This window comes from Salvelinus sp. IW2-2015, linkage group LG1 (assembly GCF_002910315.2).
Source record: "Salvelinus sp. IW2-2015 linkage group LG1, ASM291031v2, whole genome shotgun sequence".
NCBI classification, from domain to species: Eukaryota; Metazoa; Chordata; class Actinopteri; order Salmoniformes; family Salmonidae; genus Salvelinus; species Salvelinus sp. IW2-2015.
Window position 1 is genome coordinate 20,345,750 of NC_036838.1, and position 22,140 is coordinate 20,367,889.

At 40.7% G+C, this 22,140-nt stretch overlaps 1 protein-coding gene across 1 annotated transcript; it reads right to left on the bottom strand.

Annotated features, from left to right (window-relative positions):
• Positions 1-1,548: 1,548 nt before the first annotated feature.
• Positions 1,549-21,573, bottom strand: LOC111962293 (protein-glutamine gamma-glutamyltransferase 2). The gene is made up of 13 exons (XM_023985275.2): positions 21,352-21,573; positions 15,838-16,017; positions 14,496-14,714; positions 13,146-13,264; positions 11,177-11,305; positions 10,833-11,010; positions 10,484-10,619; positions 7,159-7,262; positions 6,665-6,904; positions 5,466-5,741; positions 5,017-5,177; positions 4,682-4,818; positions 1,549-3,618 (listed from the first exon to the last, which is right to left on the bottom strand). The coding sequence occupies exons 1-13, from the start codon at positions 21,359-21,361 to the stop codon at positions 3,468-3,470; spliced, it is 2,040 nt and encodes a 679-aa protein (XP_023841043.1). The 5' UTR covers positions 21,362-21,573; the 3' UTR covers positions 1,549-3,467.
• Positions 21,574-22,140: the final 567 nt, after the last annotated feature.

Consider the following 22,140-nt stretch of genomic DNA (forward strand, 5'->3'; position numbering starts at 1 on the left):
ATTCTACCACAGGGCTTTGTCTGTTCATGATGGACTGGACCAGTTTCCAGGTACAGGGAGTTTTTACATGGAGCCAATGTGCGTTCTCATGTCTTGAATCAGTCTTGTGGAATGATTTGTATCTCTAGCTTCTTCCAATAATCTCTAGGTTCTGCCAATGTCTTACTATTTCATTTTTGTCAAGAAGATGGAAGTGAACCTTTTGTCCTCCCTAACAAAATGCTCAGTATTTGCCAAAGGATTACTGATAGCAAGCCACATTTGGTAATGTTGCTCTTCTCATTGTACAAATCACTGATGAAAGGTTTATATGCAAAAATATAAAAGTCCTACATTTCAAAGCTTTGCAGGCAAAAATGTATAATCAGAAACTCCTTTATTTGCCAAGTATATTTACACATACTCAGAATTTTACTTGAAAGTATTCAGACCCCTTGACTTTTCCACATTTTGTTACATTACAGCCTAATTCTAAAATGTATTGAAATCGTTTTTTCCCCTCATCAATCTACACACAATATCCCATAATGAAAAAGCAAAAACAGGTTGTTAGAACTTTTGCTAATTTATAAAAAATACAAAATTGAAATATAACATTTACATAAGTATTCAGACCCTTTACTCAGTACTTTGATGTCACCTTTGGCAGTGATTACAGCATCGAGTCTTCTTGGGTATGATGCTACAAGCTTGGCACACCTGTATTTGGGGAGTTTCTTCCATTCCTCACCCTAGTCTGAGGTCCTTAGCACTCTGGAGCAGGTTTTTAATCAAGGATCTCTCTGTCATTTGCCCCATTACCTTTGCCTCGATCCTGACTAGTGTCCCAGTCCCTGCCGCTGAAAAACATCCCCACAGCATGATGCTGCCACCACCATGCTTCACGTAGGGATTGTGCCAGGTTTACTCCAGACGTGACGCTTGGCATTCAGGCCAAAGAGTTCGAATTCACACAATTATCAAGAGAGAAAGTCCCTTGTCATCCCTACTGCCTCTAATCTGGCAGCTCACTAAACACAAATGCTTTGATTATTGCAAATTATGTCTGAGCTTTCCGTAAGTAGATAAAAACAAGAAAATGGTGCAACCTGGTTTGCTTAATATAAGGAATTTGAAATGATTTGTACTTTTACTTTTACTTTTGATAATTAAGTATATTTAGTAATTGCATTTACTTTTGATAATTAAGTATATTTCAAAACAAATACTTTGACTTTTACTCAAGTAGTATTTTTCTGGGTGACTGTCACTTTTACTTGAGTAATTTTCAATTAAGGTATGTTTACTTTTACTCAGGTATGACAATTGGTACTTTTTCCACCATTGAATTCAATTGTTCATCAGACCAGAAAATCTTGTTTCTCATAGTCTATAGGTGCCATTTGGCAAACTTTGGGTGCCTTTTACTGAGCAGTTGCTTCTTTCTGGCCACTCTACCATAAAGGCCACATTTGGTAATGTTGCTCTTCTCATTGTACAATCACTGATGAAAGGTTTATATGCAAAAATATAAAAGTCCTACATTTCAAAGCTTTGCAGGCAAAAATGTATAATCAGAAACTCCTTTATTTGCCAAGTATATTTACACATACTCAGAATTTTACTTGAAAGTATTCAGACCCCTTGACTTTTTCCACATTTTGTTACATTACAGCCTAATTCTAAAATGTATGAAATCGTTTTTTCCCCTCATCAATCTACACACAATATCCCATAATGAAAAAGCAAAAACAGGTTGTTAGAACTTTTGCTAATTTATAAAAATACAAAATTAATATAACATTTACATAAGTATTCAGACCCTTTACTCAGTACTTTGTTGATGCACCTTTGGCAGTGATTACAGCATCGAGTCTTCTTGGGTATGATGCTACAAGCTTGGCACACCTGTATTTGGGGAGTTTCTTCCATTCCTCACCCTAGTCTGAGGTCCTTAGCACTCTGGAGCAGGTTTTTAATCAAGGATCTCTCTGTACTTTGCCCCATACCTTTGCCTCGATCCTGACTAGTGTCCCAGTCCCTGCCGCTGAAAAACATCCCCACAGCATGATGCTGCCACCACCATGCTTCACTGTAGGGATTGTGCCAGGTTTACTCCAGACGTGACGCTTGGCATTCAGGCCAAAGAGTTCGAATTCACACAATTATCAAGAGAGAAAGTCCTTGTCATCCCTACTGCCTCTAATCTGGCAGCTCACTAAACACAAATGCTTTGATTATTGCAAATTATGGCTGAGCTTTCCGTGTAGTATAAAAACAAGAAAATGGTGCAACCTGGTTTGCTTAATATAAGGAATTTGAAATGATTTGTACTTTTACTTTTACTTTTGATAATTAAGTATATTTAGTAATTGCATTTACTTTTGATAATTAAGTATATTTCAAAACAAATACTTTGACTTTTACTCAAGTAGTATTTTTCTGGGTGACTGTCACTTTTACTTGAGTAATTTTCAATTAAGGTATGTTTACTTTTACTCAGGTATGACAATTGGTACTTTTTCCACCATTGAATTCAATGGTTTCATCGACCAGAAATCTTGTTTCTCATAGTCTATAGGTGCCATTTGGCAAACTTTGGGTGCCTTTTACTGAGCAGTTGCTTCTTTCTGGCCACTCTACCATAAAGGCCTGATTGGTTGAGTGCTGCAGAGATTTTTGTCCTTCTGGAAAGTTCTCTCATCTCTACAGAGGAACTCTAGAGCTCTGTCAGAGATACCATCGGGTTCTTGGTCACCTCCCTGACCAAGGCCCTTCTTCACTGATTGCGCAGTTTGGCCGGTCGGCCAGCTCTAGAAAGTATTGGTGGTTCCAAACTTCTTCCATTTAAGAATGATGGAGGCCACTGTGTTCTTGGGTACGTTCAATACTACAGAAAGTTTTGGTACCCTTCCCCAGATCTGTGCCTTGACACAATCTTGCTTCGGAGCTCTACGGACAATTCCTTCGACCTCATGGCTTGGTTTTTGCTCTGACATGCACTGTCGTATATGCACTGTTATATAGACAGGTGTGGGCCTTCCAAATCATCTCCAATCAATTGAATTTACCACAGGTGGTCTTCAATCAAGGTGTAGAAACATCTCAAGGATGATCAATGGAAACCGGATGCACCTGAGCTCAATTTCGAGTCTCATAACAAAGGGTCTGAATACTTATGAAAATAAGATATTTCTATATATTTTTTTTATACATTTACAAAAATATCTAAAAACATGTTTTCGCTTTGTTCTTATGGGGTATTGTGTGTAGATTGATGAGGAAAAGGCTGTAACGCAACAATTTGGAAAACGTCAAGGGGTCTGAGTACTTTCCGAAGGCACTGTATAATCCTAACAAACAGAGAATTTGTTTATCTATAGGTGATAAAAGAGATCTTCGAGTATAGAAATATGCATAGATTGTGAAACAACTGTATGTCTTTGTCTTCACTGGGTTTTATGGAGTGCAGGCTCAGGGTGGGTCCTCTATTTGCCGATGATGACATTCCTGTAGCCCTTGACGTGACACAGCTCATTGCTGTCAAAGTCGACCACCAGTTTCCGTTGGCCTGAGTGGGTGGGCGTGAAGTAGATTTTGACCTTGGCATCTTGCCCGGGTTCCACCGTGGAGTTAAGTCTAAGGAAGGTACATATTTAGAAGTTACTCTATCGACATACTCTGTAACACTCTATCATGCTATATTCTCAGCATAACTGCTTAGAGAGTTGATCTTTTTTTTAATGAATACATTGGCTATCAATGGATGTCTTTAGCTAGTGTGATTGTAATACTTTTGCTGAGTTGACCAGCCAGGACTGTGTATGTATTGCTTCACTGTCTACAGTAGGCTCTCATCCTACACCACCAGCCATATACATGTGTGTGAACTAGAAGTTACTTTGGATTAAAATATCTGCTAAATAACCATATTCATATATCCGTATAGGATATGTACATCTGTCATAGGAGCTTCTCAAACTCATTCAAAACTTTCTTTATGATCAAATCCCATTCATATTCTCTGCCTCTAGGCAGTTGCCTCAGTTGCGAAACACCACATTGAGCCAAACATCTGGGAATCGCAAGTCAACCAAACCCTATCATCACCACCATCTGAATGCTTGGAGATCCAACTCTGACAAAGCGATGCTCTCAGAATCGAATTATTTTATATATAGTGAATAAATCCAGACAAACATTAATTAACTGGTGATACAGCTTGCTTTTGTCGAGCCAACTCCCTAGTGTTTGATGTGAAAGTGTTACTGTTCAAATCAAAATACTTTTTTTGAGAAGCTTCATGAGTTGTGACCTTGGCAAGACACTTGGGTAGTTTTAGTCTGCTTGATTTGAAGATGGCCGGGAATTCAGTATCCATCTTAGCCCTAATAAGGCTGTTACTCTGCTTTTGACATGTAAGCGTTATTGTCTGCTACAGACATTTCTCTTATCATTGACTCCAACTACCAAAGCATGGACATACACCACTCGGTGACCAGATGATTATATGTGTATGAATTACATATGGTTATGGACATACCTGACAAACTACACTAAATGGCTATACGCTTTGACCTTTACTAACATGTCCTACACAAAAGCACATGTCCTGTTGTTAGTGTTTGATATACATGGACTTGATCTGTTATCAGTCCTTATTGGACATAACGTAGATGTCACACTGCCATGGTTGTCCTACTTCTCAGTGATGATCTGTCCTCCAGTGAGGTTGGAACCCTCCACGGTGAAACAGCAGTTCTGCAGTGGTACTGGCAGAGGGTTCCGTAGAGTTATCTCAGCCACCAGCTTACGGTTCTCTTTGGGTTCCCCAAGAATCTACAACGTAAGGGACATCACTTAATGCTCTGAGACGTTGCATTTCATCAGCTAGAGAAATGTTCCATCGATACAAATCTGACTCAAGCTTGCAATGCCAGCTAGAACCATTTTTTTCACGTGAATATTGTGACTTCTTATTGTGATTGCATTTACACATTTTTATTGTATGCTTTAGTGTTACAGTAGTGACCGTACCCTGACTTTGATCTCAGGATTTTCCAGTACAACGTTCCTCACAGCGAGGTAGGCCTCTCGGGTGCCGTAGTCTAGGAGCAGAGCCACCAGCCGGATCAAATTGTCCTCAGTGAGCTTCTCGGCATACTTGGAATAGTTCATTCTCAGAGGAACTCGCTTCTCTGGAGAGAGACATAAAGCTTAGAAAGTGACACACTCACAATATCACAACTTCTCACATGTTGACACGTTGACATAAGCAGAGACACAAAGCACTGTACAGTTTGCATTCATTGACATAGATACACAATTAGCATTAGACAATGTAAGCACATGAAAAGATAAATCTGTACACAGGCTTATACCCTAAATGAGCTAGGTGTGAATGATAATCAAATCCAGAAATAGATACAGTATATCACACTCATACATTTATACACCGAACACTCCATTCTACAAAGCCAACTGACCTTCTCCAGGTGCCAACTCTACGTTGAGCAGGTCTTTGAACCCACAGTTCTCTCCCAGAATGCCGTTGTAGGACACAGCTCTGGAGCCGAACACCAGACGGCACTTTTTCCCATTCGGTGTGTTATTCGTAACCACGGCGAACACGTCAAAGTCGCAGCCCTTCCTCATCTCCGCAGAAACCTTGATAGCGATAAGCAGACCAGCATTTTCTTGCTGCTGCAGAAGTTTGTTCTGGTGGTTGGCCTTTGTAAAGGCCTCCCTTTCCTCGTCAGAACCTGGGGGCACAAAAAAAACGAAAAGTTATACATGCTTTCATACTGTGTATAACCTCTGATCAACCCTGACACATTCAGGGAAGTATAAGAACTTGTTTCCAAACCGGAGTAGTCCTTATTGTCCTTCACCACAGATTTCTCCATACGCTCTTAGATTGTACATATAGTGAACAGAATTTTACAAATATTGATACATAATATGTGATTTTCCTATCTACTGTCTTGGTGGCATATCGTGGTGTAATGTGACAGTGTGTCCTGATGCCATGTTACAGTTGTGTGTTTGTTAGTTTGTCCATTTTCAGTCAGTGTGGTGCAGTGGTGTGTATATATCATCGACCCCCAAGCTTCCCGTTTCCTACCTCTCCTTCCCCTTATTATATCCCCGCCTTTTCACTCACAACCTGAGGCGAATTCAACAAGGCTTCTGTTGCGGCGAAAATGTTGCCAGAGTAACAATTTCAGTTGAACGATTTGAATTAACATTCTAAAATGTTATGGTGAAACATCAAACAGCTACTTTTTGTAACGACTACTGTGGCTTTTTAGCGACAATATTCAAACAGTAAATGGCTTCGCTATCTCTACTACATGTAATAGAAAGCCTGCATGTTCACTTGATTATTTGTAGTAGCAGTTTAGACCGAAACAGACACTTATGTTTGCCGCACACTACCTTCTCAGACGGTTCACTAATGTTATCGAACGGTCACGGCTAACACAAGACAAATGGAATATGTGAGCTAACGTTAGCGAACGTTCGCAAACAATTTCCCTTGTTGAATGCACCTCAGGTCAGCACTTGTCTGACTGTTGGTCACCCTACATAATAGGATGCTAGCCATGCCTGGCCCTATTGCCACGCTGCAAATGCTTATCACGTATTGGGGGTCCTTATTGTTTGTTGTAGCGAAGCTCCCTACCCTCAGGGCACTTGTACAGGTGTGTGATGTCCTCTCTCCTATCACTGCCCACACTCTTAGTGCTGATCTTCAGGCCAACTTGGACGGAGCTAATGATCTTCTCTGTGCTGCCATCTTTGCGCTTCATAAAGGTGTGCACGTCAGCGTTGACCTCCGCAAACACAAATGGGGCATCATATTTATAGGTGAGCTCGCCCTCCTTGATGGCTTTCAGTGGGATAGGCCCACAGCAGTAAACTCCTGAAAGAACGGGATAGTGAGTGAGTGAAAAAGTCGGAGAATCTGTGAGAGAACTGAAAATGACATGTTTTTAAGACTTATCTTTAAGGCATATCGTTATCTCTACTAGTAAAATATGACGATTAGCGATTTAGCAGTGTAACTTTAATGGTATGAGGGGAATCAATACACATTTGAATTGGGGTCAGGCCCTTTTATGGGCTATTCTGTATTTGTTGGGGTTATTATAGTTGGTGTTATTCTCAATGCCTTACCTTCACTCTTCTCCTGTGGTGTGGGGTCCATGGCCTGCCAGCCATCAAAACCTGGTTTAAGGTCAGGTCTGGTCATCCAGTTCTCGACCCAGCAGTGGTAGTTCCTACAAAGAAAAAAGACCAACTCTGGCATGTTCCCCTGGTGAATTAATCAGATGGACAAAAAAAAGACGACTTTTCGATCCGAGTTGGAGCACACCAGAGTTGCGGACATTCCTTTCTATTTTGATATGTTCCTTTTTGCTTCTGTCCTGCAACTGATAAGTTGGATGTGTATCTTTTTCTATAGGTCGTACAAGGACACAACAGCCAAATCAAATCAAATTGTATTTGTCACATGCGCCGAATATCGTGAAACGCTTACTTACAAACCAACAGTGCAGTTCAAGAAATAGAGTTAAGAAAATATTTACTAAATAAACTAGAGTACATTTTTTAATAAAAAGTAACATAATAAAATAACAATAATGAGGCTATATGTGCAGGGGTACAGGTTAGTTGAGGTAATTTGTACATTTAGGTAGGGGTAAAGTGACTAGGTAAAGTGACTATGCATAGATAATAAACAGCGAGTAGCAGCAGTGTGAAAACAAAGGGTTGGGGGGTGTCAATGTAAATAGTCCGGGTGGCCATTTGATTAATTGTTCAGCAGTCTTATGGCTTAGGGGTAGAAGCTGTTATGGAGCCTTTTGGACCTAGACTTGGCTCTCCGGTACCGCTTGCCATGTTTGGCCCTCCTTTTCCTGTAGTCCACGATCAGCTCCTTTGTCATGCTCACATTGAGGGAGAGGTTGTTGTCTCTGACCTCCTACCTATAGGCTGTCTCAACGTTGTCGGTGATCAGGCCTACCGCTCTTGTGTTGTCAGCAAACTTAATGATGGTGTTGGAGTCGTGCTTGGCCACGCAGTCGTGAGTGAACAGGCAGTACAGGAGGAGACTAAGCACACACCCTTAAGGGGCCCCAGTGTTGAGGATCAGATGTGTTGTTTCCTACCCGTACCACCTGGGGGCGGCACGTCAGAAAGTCCAGGATCCAGTTGCAGAGGGAGGTGTTTAGTCCCAGGGTCCTTAGCTTAGTGGGCACTATGGTGTTGACATCGCGCACCAGCTGTTATTGACAAATAGAAACACACCCCCACCCCACTTCTTACCAGACATAGCTGTTCTGTCCTGCCAATGGACAAAAAACCCAGCCAGCTCTATATTATCTGTGTCTTCGTTCAGCCACGACTCAGTGAAACATAAGATATTAGTTTTAACTTCTTATGGCTGCAGGGGCAGTATTGGGTAGCTTGGATGAAAGGTGCCCAGAGGTGCCCATAGTAAACTGCCTGCTCCTCAGTCCCAGTTGCTAATATATGCAAAATAGTATTCGTATTGGATAGAAAACACTCTGACGTTTCTAAAACTGTTTGAATGATGTCTGTGAGTATAACAGAACTCATATGGCAGGCAAAAACCTGAGAAAAAATCCAAACAGGAAGTGGGAATTCTGAGGTTAGTCGATTTTTAACCAAGACCCTATTGAATACACAGTGGGATATGGATGAGTTTGCACTTCCTACGGCTTCCACTAGATGTCAACAGTCTGTAGAACCTTGTCTGATGCCTCTACTGTGAAGTGGGGCCGAAGGAGACAGGAATTAGTCAGGTCTYRCATGACCTGACSATGCTCTGACCATGCGCGTTCACATGAGAGGGAGCTCTGTTCCATCGCACATCTGAAGTCAATGTAATTCTCCGGTTGGAACGTTACTGAAGATTTATGTTAAAAACATTCTAAAGATTGATTCAATACATCGTTTGACATGTTTCTACTGACTGTTACGGAACTTTTTGAGATTTCGTCAGCTTTTAGTGAACGCGCTTCCTGACTTTGGATTTGTTTACCAAACACAAATAGCTATTTGGACATAAATTATGGACATTACCGAACAAAACAAACATTTCTTGTGGGAGTCCTGGGAGTGCATTCCGACGAAGATCAGCAAAGGTAAGTAAAGATTTATAATGCTTTTTATGACTTTTGTTGACTGCACAATTTGGCGGGTAACTGTATGGCTTCCTTTTGTGGCTGAACACTGTTCTCAGATTATTGAATATTGTGCTTTTCCCGTAAAGCTTTTTGAAATCTGACACAGCGGTTGCACTAAGAACAAGTGTATCTTTAATTCTATGTAAAACATGTATCTTTCATCAAAGCTTATGATGAGTATTTATGTTATTTGACGTGGCTCTCTGCAATTTCTCCAGATATTTTGGAGGCATTTCTGAACATGGCGCCAATGTAAACTGAGGTTTTTGGATATAAATATGAGCTTTATCGAACAAAACATATATGTATTGTGTAACATGAAGTCCTATGAGTGTCATCTGATGAAGATCATCAAAGGTTAGTGATTAATTTTATCTCTATTTCTGCTTTTTGTGACTCCTGTCTTTGGCTGGAAAAATGACTGTGTTTTTCTGTGATTTTGCGGTGACCTAACATAATCGTTTGTGGTGCTTTCGCTGTAAAGCCTATTTGAAATCGCACACTTTGGTGGGATTAACAACAAGATTACCTTTAAAATGGTATGAGATACATGTATGTTTGAGGAATTTTAATTATGAGATTTCTGTTGTTTGAATTTGGCGCCCGGCTGTTGTCATATCATCCCGTTAACGGGATTGCAGCCATAAGAAGTTTTAATGTTCCGTTGGTAGGATAATAGACCTTTCCAGATTGCAGTCTGGCAAAAGATCAGGACATTTGCTCATGTATCCTCCGGAATGCTTTGACTATTTCCAGATTGTTGGCTAAAAGGCATGAGTAAATTTAATCTATTCTACATAATCGGCAAGATGATTTTCATCTTAAAATCAGAAATTACTGTATTTTGATTTTGTCTTTCTATAGCATACCCGTTGAAAACTGTAAATATACAATGATTTACCCAAAAAATATACTATTTAGAATGTATTTCTACAATACGTTTCAGTTAATTTACATCTTAAAACATATACCTTGATCAGAAATTACTGGGGGGTTTTCTGTCATTTTAGCCTGCCAAAGCAGTTAATATCTGTTACCGTTTTTGTCACTCTGACTCTTAATGTAAATGTCTGTAATTTTAAGATTTTGACGACCTTTGATGTCTTTTTTCGGTTAATGTTTGGCACCCTGTGCTGCCATACTTTTGACCGTTTTTTTATTTATAATTTCTTTTACAGTGAAAAACAGTATTTTCCGACTATGTACAGTACAACATCCTCTAGCTTTGTGTTGAATTTGTTTGAGTGGAAATTCAGTCACTCATCAATTTGATAGCCCTGAGTTCTCACCATATCATGTCACTCGACTTCTGAACAAGTTGTCCGTTCTCATCCACAAACCGCTCTATCACCAGGTTACTGTTGGTGTCGTGGGCTGAATTGTAGTTGGTGACCACTCGACAAGGGATGCCCAGGGCTCGTGAAACTGATAGGGCAGAGAAATAATGTACAGTTAGCCAGTACTACTCATGAACTATACTACTACAGGTTTAACATATGGCATTATAAATACATTGTACACAAGTAGTTCATAGAATGTGCAACTTAACGTGTCTTGTGCAAAACAAAACGTTTTAATCCTACATCACGATACAGTATGTAAACATGCTGTTAGCGTTTCTATGCGTTCATGTCTAACCTGAGCAGGCCACTGCTGCAAACACCCAGCATTGGCCAAAGCGCACAGGTTGACAGGCATTTGTGTCCCAGTTCCGCAGGATCTCCACACTGCCCTTCCATGACAGGGGGCTCACCCCACCGTCATAGTTGTCAGTCCACCTGCCCAGCAAGACCCCTTTGTCGTCATTACAATTCACCTGAGGGACATGGACAACAATGGTCAGGCTCTTCATTTCACATTAAATTTGCTAAGTTATTTTGAGCGGTGCCATTTGCCATCTATGTTGAACTATTCTGCTGTACGCACTGTAGTGTGTAATGTAGTGCATGACAGGATGGGAAACCCATTTGATGTGATCTCACCATGGCACTGAGAACTCTGGACACATAGATTGGGTTCTTCCTCCCTGAAGCGTCTTTCCCAGGGTTACGCAGGCATTTGGGGTTCATTTCCAGGATTCTCAGACAAGCTTCCAGGATCCCATCCTCAAACTACACAACACAGACAAAACAAACAAGGAAAGATTGACTACAGATGTTGCATCTTAATTTGATCACACTTTTGTTGCTCAAATTTTCCTACACCACAGGAAATGCAGATTATTTTTGTGATTTACAAAAAATGACTGAAAATTCACACTAACATGCAGTTTGTTATATTAACAGTATTACACTTTTCATGTAGCCTACTTTTGGTCAGCTAATATCCTAACTACCAATCAAACAACTTTATGAACTAAATGATCAAATTATGTTGCTGCAGGATTATTTTGCCATGACAATATACCTGTACTGTAGGTCCAATTTAAGGTCCTATATCTGTACATGCGGATATATTGAAGCAACATCTCAAGACATCAATCAGGAAGTTAAAGCTTGGTCGCAAATGGGTCTTCCAAATGGACAATGACCCCAAGCATACTTCCAAAGTTGTGGCAAAATGGCTTAAGGACAACAAAGTCAAGGTATGTGGTTATCACAAAGCCCTGATCTCAATCCCAAAGAAAATGTGTGGGCAGAACTGAAAAAGCGTGTGCGAGCAAGGAGGCCTATAAACCTAATTCAGTTGCACCAGCTCTGTCAGGAGGAATGGGCCAAATTCACCCAACTTTTCGTGGGAAGCTTGTGGAAGGCTACCRGAAACGTTTGACCCAAGTTAAACAATTTAAAGGCAATACCACCAAATACTAATGGAGTGTATGTAAACTTCTGACCCACTGGGAATGTGATGAAATAAATAAAAGCTGAAATAAATCATTCTCTCTACTATTAATCTGACATTTCACATTCTTAAAATAAAGTGGTGAGCCTAACTGACCTAAGACAGGGAATTTTTACTAGGATTAAATGTCAGGAATGATGAAAAACTGAGTTTAAATGTATTTGGCTAAGGTGTATGTAAACTTCCGACTTCAACTGTATAAATATAATATAGGGCTGTAACCCAAACAAAAAGCGAGGTGTAAACCTCTAATAAATACAATGTACGAGACCCGTAAAAACAAGTGCACACTAACACGGTAACATGCAAACCGATACAACAGAGTACAGGAAATCCATTCCAGGTGACTACCTCATGAAGCTGTTTGAGAGCATAACAAGAGTGTGCAAAGGTGTCATCTAGGCAAAGGGTGGCTACTGTGTTTAACACTTTTTTGGTTACTACATGATTCCATATGTGTTATTTCATCGTTTTGATGTCATCCCTATTATTCTACAATGTAGAAAATAGTAAAAAATAAAGAAAAACCCTTGAATGAGTAGGCGTGTCCAAACTTTCGACTGGTACTGTATATATTTTCTAAATGGAAGTAAACATGCACGAGTGAGCAAAAGGTAAAATAATGATCAAAGGATTAGAAGTTTGCTTCTTGACTTTGATTCCCTCCTGAAAATAACAGGCACAAATGCTTAGTAAAGCTGGATACCAGTTACATGCAAAAGAGGTATGCAACTATGACACACACCCATTAAATACAGAGCTGTATCAACAATGGAATCTAGGTCTCAAAATCTCACAGTGGGATTATCATGATCTGTCAATCATACACTGATTGAACCAATGGAAGTGTCTAAACTTGGAAATCGATCAGCCTGAAATTGATTTTTCCAGTCAGCAGTTGACAGGATGTCCCACCCATCACAAGTTCCTCTGAACCCTATTTTACCTTTTTTACTTTATCAAACTTATCAGGCCACTGATAAGTATATAGGCAACACTATCTCTATTTTGAATGTTAAGAGCACATATTTTGATAACGGACAATTTTTCCTTATTGGGGTAAGCTTGGGCCAAAGTGAAGCTGATAGCACGAGGTGTTGGTGTTGGTACCTGGCCAAAGTTCCAAGGTGTAGGGATGAGGTATTTCCAGCTGCCTCGGAAAATGATACCATCTTGAGCCAAGACGTACTCCGTCAGTTTCTCCTCACTGTCCATGTACACCACATCGCCTGTTGCCAAGAGACATACAAATAATACAGTAATAAGGTATCGTCCTCCATAGAAAAAGACAAGCTCCCAAAATAGTAAATGGAATGAAGGATGCCTCATTATGTGCTTGCAGTGAGAAAACAGTATATCAACATGCACAGGGTTTATTGAAGGTAGACTCAGTGATATAACGGAGATGAAGAAATAAACAGAATAGTGGGTCAATTTCCGCAACAACTAAGAGCGTTAAAGTGCGACGCTCAACTTCTCCTCTGTTTTGGTGCCCTGGCTACCAGGCTGTGAACTGCATAAAACTAACCATGCACATGTGCAGATACTGTGTCAGAGCGAAGTCTTGATTCTCGCTCATCTCGATATCTGCGGTGCTGCTCGTGGCAATGCCATTTGCTGAGTGTACCTTTAAAATGAACCTTTTTGGCAATATTTATTTAACCAGGTAACTTGACTGAGAACACATTTTCATTTACAGCAATGACCTGGGAAATAGTTAAAGGGAAGAAAGTATGAACCAATTGGAAGCTGGGGATGATTAGGTGGCCATGATGGAATGAGGGCCAGATTGAGAATTTAGAACACCGGGGTTAACGCTCCTACTCTTACGATAAGTGTCATGGGATCTTTAGTGACCACAAAGATTCAGGACACCCTTCCCTTTTAACATCCCAACGAAAGACGGCACCCTACACAGGGCGATGTCCCCAATCACTGCCCTGGGGCATTGGGATATTTTTTAGACCAGAGGAGAGAATGCCTCCTACTGGCCTTCCAACACCACTTTCAGCAGTCTCTGGTCTCCCATCCAGGAACCAAACAGCTTATCTTCAGAGGCAAGCCGGCAGTGGGATGCAGAATGGTATGCTGCTGGCTAAAACATGCATGGTAGAATTGTCTCTAATGAGACTACCTGCTGTTTATTTACTTTGTTGCCTATGGGGATACAATTTCTAAGTGAAACATGTATTGTAGATACAGCACATAGTAGGGCAAAAAATCCATCCCCATTCATCCCATTCATGATCATCATATCCTCTCCCTAACTACCATCCATCCATCCTGTTCTCCACACTTTGTGGTCCTTCCACTGCTAGAAGCCCGAATCTCTTCATTGATCATGTTCTCTGTCTATGTAATAGAGACATCTAAGGCATTTCCTCGCTGTAATGTACATAGGCCCCACTACACTGAATGGATACACTCGCAGACAGCATGACTCAAGGAATGTTTACCCACCTGTGCACCAAGGGTTATATAGCAGCACAAACTCCACCAAGCCCCCCTGACCCAGGGTCAAGCGCCAGCGTCCGATAGGCGCGTCCGGGGGGGAACAAATGGACAGGGACACCATGTACCCGGGGGGACTGGTGACTGCGGCACTCCAGCAGGAGGTGTCGATTTGGTCAATCAGACCAAAGGAGGCCCGTGTGCCATACTGATCACTGGGCTGGGGACCTGGGAGAGGACATGGAGGAGAGAAAGGGATAGGGATGGAATAGGAACCGTTGAAACACAGAACTGATGTTTGTGAAAAATAATACATTAACACCTTTCTGTTTTCTCAATGACATTCAATTCAGCATTGAAAATAGGTGCAAGTTTAAGTTTGTTCCATCTGAGCGAGTCTGACCACAAGTCAGAGACCACTATGATCACACACCAAATTAGTTTTATGGATCCTTTTTGTCTTCTAATACCTCTAAAGGGGAAAGTAATCCAAAAGTAATGAAAACTAATCAGATTACATTACTGAGTTTGGGTAATCCAAAGTTACGTTACTGATAAAAAGTTGGGACAATTAACTAGCAATTGTAACAGATTATATTTCGAAAGTAACATACCCAACCCTGAGGAGGCAACTAACTATTCTGCTCAATACTGGTATCACTGACAATTGGACCAGGCTAAAACAGTTTCCCTTTCCTTGAAACAACATTAGACTTCACCATCATATTTTCTTCCTCCCTATCGTCTTCTAGATCACAATTGCCATTGGAGAAAATAAACAAGGTCCCAGTGCCAATAGAAACACACAATTATGCATTTCCATCGTACATTTGACATTTCCTGACAGACAAGACCCAGTTAAAAAATGTTCTCAATTCCCTGTTCAAAATCTAAACAGAAACTTAGTTCCAAAATATGTAAGGACTTTTAAATAGCCACAGTGAATACCTGCTTAAAATGTTATTTGATTAAATTAAAACAGTCTATTGGGCATGGCAGCAACGTCTCCCCACTGGGCACAGACGTCAGTTCAACATACATTTTTTATTTACATTTGGTTGAGTTGTCAACTAATGTGAATTCAACATAAAATCAACAAAACCTGTCACCATGACATTGGATTTAGGTTAAAAGTTGTTTTTCTGTGTTGATTCAATATTTTGTATATGACATGGAAACAAAGTTGAGTGGGGATCAAGCTGCTCCTTAGTGTGTAGCATCATAACAACAGACTATGATCTATTTTTGTATTGTTTTAAACTATGATCTTTAATCCAAATTAAACAACATTGAGCTAGTGCCTTTCACACTTAATTGATGTTAGCTAACAATCCACTGAAAACACAGTTACCTGTCTCCACGGTGAGGTCGAGTGCACTGCCGCCAGGCTGGTATTCCCCCGAGCGGAGGTGCAGGTTGATGGTGAACGGCTGGCCCCTTCTAACGATCAGCTGCTCCACCCCGTTGAGCTCCGTACGGTGGTCTGTGTTGTTGAACTCACACTCCAGGTCCCATCTGGCAATTTCCAATGCTGGGAGATGGATGAGAGAGAGAGAGGACATAGTGAGTGGAATGACCTCAGGGTTGACCTCTTAACAACTACCCAGCCAGTTACGAGGGAACAGAATTCTGCTTGAAAGTTCCTCTGTTTGTTCTTTGAGGGTGTACTGTAGGCCCACCTTCATTATAGCACGGTTTAACACTTTCTGACAAATGTGTTTGTAAAAAGCGCTATACAAATAACATTTTATTGAATAACTATCTTGGCGCCTCAGTTGTGGACCAACCCTCCCCTTGCTTTTAGGACAGTAGGGTCTATATAGGCTTTCTATGTCTTCAGCCATAGGCTGAGAACGTGGCTCTTCCAATTGCTCCTGGCTCCCCCATCTCAACACTTTTATTGATTCATTAAAAAAAGGGAAGTTTTTCACAAGAGAGAAAATGAGACAACGTACATTTTCTGTCACTGCCTGCTAGGCGAAGTGCGCAAGCAACTATTGTACTCCTCCTTATCCCCCGGCCTCAGTGTGACTAAAGTCCCACATTTTGATTTCCTGTTTATACAGTAGGAAGAACTACAGTCCCCCTGCTTCCTAAAGACAAGACAGGGTGTTGTTAAACAATCTTGGGCATTGAAAAAACTTGATGGAAAGTGAACGTGTGGTGCCAAAGGTTATGCCCGTTTAAACACTGACTGACAAGTGTTTTTGTATGTGTGTTTTTATTTACATGGTGCATTACAGCTTGGTGTTTTAACACTGACCCCTGTTTAACACTTCAAGTGTTAAGCTAAACACACTATATTGGGTCGCATCCTAATTGCCTATAGGACAACATAACATCTCTTTTTCACAGAAACAGCTAAGAAGATTAAGTTACATTAACCATGTTACACAATCAGAGATGTCTTCTTCACACTTTTTACGATTGCTTGCCAGGATGCTACTTCTTGAAGAATGTTAGGGCGCTAACATGTATGGAGTTTAGGACCATCTGTATAGCATATCGTCTACATTTTACCGACAGCATGTTTCACACCTTGTAGTTTACGTTTACATTTGAGTCGTTTGGCAGTCGCTCTTATCCTGAGTGACTTACAGTAGTGAGTGCGTACATTTTCAAACTTTTTCGTATTTGGAAAAGTGGGACTTAAAGGAGACAAACTCCAGTCGTCAGTCCAACCCTGGGGCATTGTTAGCTCATCCTAAAGGGAAACGTAGTTCATAGTAACCCTATTTTACTCAGCCATAAAGTATATCGGAGCTTGTGCTTTTGCACACCTCGAGGCGACAGGCCTCTAAATGGATCTATCAATGTCATAATCTGGAGACCATTACGAAGATTAATAGCAGATGAGAGGTGGTGAACCAAAATGTTGTTTTTTGACAACACAGGCAAAGGCTAAATCAATGTAATGGTAAACTGCAGTGTATTGCTGCGTGTCATAATCGCATTACATCACTGGTGTCAAATGAAACACATTTTTATTAGCCACTCTAGCACTGTGGTATGAAAGATAATGTGCCATCTGAATTGAAAGGGTTTCTGTAGGTAGGGTGTAGTTATTGTTGTTTTGGATTATTCCACTGTTTAATTGTAAATCAATGATATCACTGTATTACAGTCTGCTAAAATCATGAATTGACAAAGATTAGTACAAGCTATGTGTGTAGGGCATGTGTCTTCCCATTTGGGTTGTCACATAACTCCATTGAGTGAAGCAACAGTACTACTATGAGGTCGCCATCTCCATCATGCCATCACTCTTGGCTTACCCTCCCTTGTTTTGCTTCCAGTCGACTAACCATGACCACCCCCACGTCAAGGCCCGTGCTATAGGCCTAGCAGAACTACTGGGCCAGCATAAATCCAATAAGGCCAGTGCTATGAAGGATCCTAGTCAGTAACATTTTTACAGAGGCAGGTACAGTAAATCCCAGGAAAAATGAATTCCATTCTCTCAGCTATTACAAGCAACTTACCCAGCCTAGTCATGAATGAAGCAGGTCTCTCTCTATCCTCTGACAGTTGTAAAAGCACAACACTGTGTCACAAATGCCAGCCCACTCTCTGTTGGAATTGTGGTATTTAGTTTTTCCCCTCATACCGGCAGCGCTGTGCACTCCTGGGAGTCATCATAATCGAGCACTTTGTGCATGTGTAGAGAGAGACACATTGTAAACAGGTGACACTTATTCCCCATTCCCTAACTGTTTAATTAAAGCACATTGAACCAAACTGCCCTGCATGGCTCCAAAAGATGAGCGAATGCTGTGGTATGCAGCATGCAGCTTAAGCTTAGAGGCATTTAACAATGTTTCCTTGTAATAAAAACAGAAATACTTTATTTACATGAATATTCAAACCCTTTGCAATGAGACTCGAAATTGAGCTCAGATGCATCCTGTTTCCATTGATCATCCTTGATCCCCAAGAACACAGTGAACTCCATCAATCTGGAAGAAGTTTGGAAGCACCAACTCTTGGCCGCCTTGCCAAACAAAGCAATCGGGGGAGAAATAAGATTCTCTGGTCTAAAGAAACAAAGATTGAACTCTTTGGCCTGAATGCCAAGCATCACGTCTGGAGGAAACCTGGAACCATCCCTACGGTGAAGCATGGTGAAGGAAGTATCATGATGTGGGGGTGTTGTTCAGTGGCAGGGACTGGGAGACTAGTCAGGAACGAGGCAAAGATAAATGGAACAAAGTACAGAGAGATCCATAATGAAAACCTCAGGCTGGGGGCAAAGATTCACCTTCCAACAGGACAACGACCCTAAGCACACAGCCAAGACAACACATGAGTGGCTTCGGGACAAGTCTCTGAATGTCATTGACTGGCCCAGCCAGAGCCCGGACTTGAACCCAATCGAACATCTCTGGAGAGACCTGAGAATATCTGTGCAGCAACGCTCCGCATCCAACCTGACAGAGCTTAAGAGGATCTACAGAGAAGAATGGGAGAAACTCCCCAAATACAGGTGTGCCAAGCTTGTAGCATCATAGCCAAGAAGATGTGAGGCTGTAATCACTGCCAAAGGTGCTTCAACAAAGTACTGAGTAAAGTATCTGAATACTTTTGTAAATGTGATATTTACTTATTTTTTTTATCTGAAAAACTGTTTTTGCTTTGTCATTATGGAGTATTGTGTGTAGATTGATGATGGAAAAAAATGTAATCCGTTTTAGAATGAGGCTGTAACGTTACAAAATGTGGGAAAAGTCAAGGGGTCTGAAAACTTTCCGAATGCACTGGGTTGCAGTTCTTGACACACTAAAATTCTTGGGCCTGGGACCTATTATCATACCCTGTTCAAATGGCACATAATATACACAATCCATGTCTCAATTTTCTCAAGGCTTAACAATTCTTCTTATACCCGTGTCCTCCACTTCATCTATACTGATTGAAGTGGCTTTAACAAGTGACATCAATAAGGGATCATAGATTTCACCTGGAATCACCTGGTCAGTCTAAGTCATTGAAAGAGCAGGTGTTCTTAATGTTTTGTACACTCAGTGTATATGTCAATATATTAGGCTTAGGCATGGGTCAAACTCATTCCAAGGACAAAATGTAGTGTGGGACAGTTACTGGTTGCATTTACAGCTGCTGTCATTTGCTATTAATAAAAGGCCAAATGTCCCTTAGCAACAATTAACTCCCTCTGAAACACAAGGTTGGAACATTCTTCAGATGTTTGCTATACGAAACAAAACTGATAAGGTGCGAGACGTCATTAGTGTCATCAGAAATGGTCATTCAGAAAAATGAAATGTTGGTTTTATATTTATTATAATCAAATGATGATCTATATGCATAACCACGGGAAGTAGGGGTGCTGAAGGTGCTGCAGTATCCCCTGATGAATTGAAATAATTTTGTCATAATGATATAATTACTCCTGTCTAAACACTGACTGAATTTGGGCAGCACACACACCAAACAGCTTGTTGTGACCTCTCACCCTGGCAATTTGACTGGTAAACTCATAGGTGCGCTCAAAATGGCTGCCAGTCCGGACTTGAATGGGCACTGTCATTCTCTGGATTCCATTTTTATGGATTCTATTTCTCTTCACACTGTCAGTGAATAGCTAATAGGCCTTTCACCAATTTCAAAATATAATTGTGGGCAATACGTTTGGAAAGCAAACGCCTACTGCTAAAAAGAGAAGACTAATCAGTCGGTACACTAGACGCAACATTTATGAATTTTTTTCTCAACAACTCAGACGAACACGGCTGTTTTTCAAAGTAGCTCAAGCCTATCTTGAGACCATCACCGGTATGGTGAGAAGCCTAAGCTATGCATATCCATGCTATCTTCATCGTTGTGTAAGTCAGTGTCACTGAAAAGTTGATTTAGTAGCCTACTGTAGCCTATATATATGTCCTCTTAATATTGTACAATCTGTATCTCCCTTCTTTTATTGACCCTGGGCCAGGTCAAGACAAGGCCGTTTTTATTGATCTGTTTGACAGTGTCAGAGACACTCATTTAGGTCATTTGGATAGTAGAAAAAAATATTATTAGAACGTCTCCTGTCATGTAAGCCTAAACGACTTAGAATTGCATGAAATGGCCACGTTTTTCTGGACCCTACTAAAAAAAATCCACATGTTTGTAAATCCTGTATGCCACTAGCAAATGCATGACAGAATGCGTTATTAGAGAAAAAATGTGCCCCCCCCCCCTCTCCCCTCTCCCCTCCCCCAAACTCAAAACATCTTCTCATAGCTATGTCTACTGTGTATGCACCATGTTAAGTTGGTAGTTATGGTTTAAGCATTGGCCATAGGAAAATATTTGTTGCTGGACTTTCACACCATTATAGCATATCCTAGGCCATCAAATGACAACTAACAAAGCTATTTGCTGTCATAATTCGTCTATGGTGGGGTGGGTCAGAGTTTACCTTGCCTCTTCAGTTTTTAGCGTTTTTTCAAAACAAAGCAATTATTCTCGAATAGCCTTATAAGGCAATATGGAAATAATCTAAATTCTTCAAATATTTAGGTACCAAGTTGATGGCTCAGCCCTGCATGGAGTGATTTATTTTTGGAAGCAATAACATAACATGCGCTATTTTAGTAGGATATGTTACTCGAGAATGAGTCTGAAACAAACAAAGTCTGCCACTGTGTAGAGTCTACATTTTTGTTGATATTGCAAAAAATGCATTTGTTGTTTTAGCATACTGTTTATGAAACAAAAACAAGTAATTCATAGTCGCTATCAAGTTCAAAGTTATGTTCAAATAAGCAGTAAATTGGATGATGCAAGCACTACAGAAGAAGATTCGCAGATATACAATATTTTCAATATAACATTATAAATAGTCTCGCTATTAAAATCTTACCTTGAGCCATGATCGCGTTGATCTACAGCCGGGCAAGAGTCTGGGGTATGCTGGCTTGCAGGGGATATTGGATGTAGGTTATTCTCAATGACTGTCTATTACACTGTGCCGCGCTATTCAAACTGAACGAAGGTCTTATTTGGAGTGGTCATGCGCGTCACCGAAATTCCTTGGAACTGTAGGCTACTCTTGCCATCTTGCGCACCAAACTTTGCAGAAGGCGACAGACAGCATAATGCATAATTTCGGTTGGGGAGTGATTGAGCTTCCCTAGAACCCCCGTATACGCGCGCTCACATGCATGGAAAGGGTGCGCGCGCACGTAAACACACACACGGTACACACTCCACTGAGATCTCCACCTATAGTTGCATAATTTACTATTTACTATTTACTACATTAATTTGTGTGGGAAGAGGGAAGAGGGAAGTCATTTTCATGTATGTGTAGACATACTTTAATGAATAAAATGTAGGAGTGAGTCTGACCGGTTCATGTTTTGATAAGAAATAATTTGATATTTTGCTGTGACTCTTGCTTTATCCAATAGTTTCTTCTTGGGGTCAAAATGACCCACGTTGTTAATCAATGTATAGAAAATGTGTTGGTAATTTGAGGGTTAATGTAAACATTGTATGAGTATTAATTAAGTGATAATGCCCGAGAAGCTGGTGTTTGGAGGATGTATTGGCACGGGTGTTGTTTTGTCCTGTATCTATGGACGCAACCCAGTTGTTCATTCTAAATGTTCCATTGGCATACTGGCTGGCAACGTTCTTATCCTTTGCT

Coding starts and splice junctions, on each gene's coding strand:
- LOC111962293 (XM_023985275.2), bottom strand. Junction 14,715..15,837: donor CGACCTCACCGTGGAGACAG/GTAACTGTGTTT, acceptor GTCCTCTCCCAG/GTCCCCAGCCCAGTGATCAG. Junction 5,742..6,664: donor CCTGTACAAGTGCCCTGAGG/GTAGGGAGCTTC, acceptor TTGTGCCCCCAG/GTTCTGACGAGGAAAGGGAG.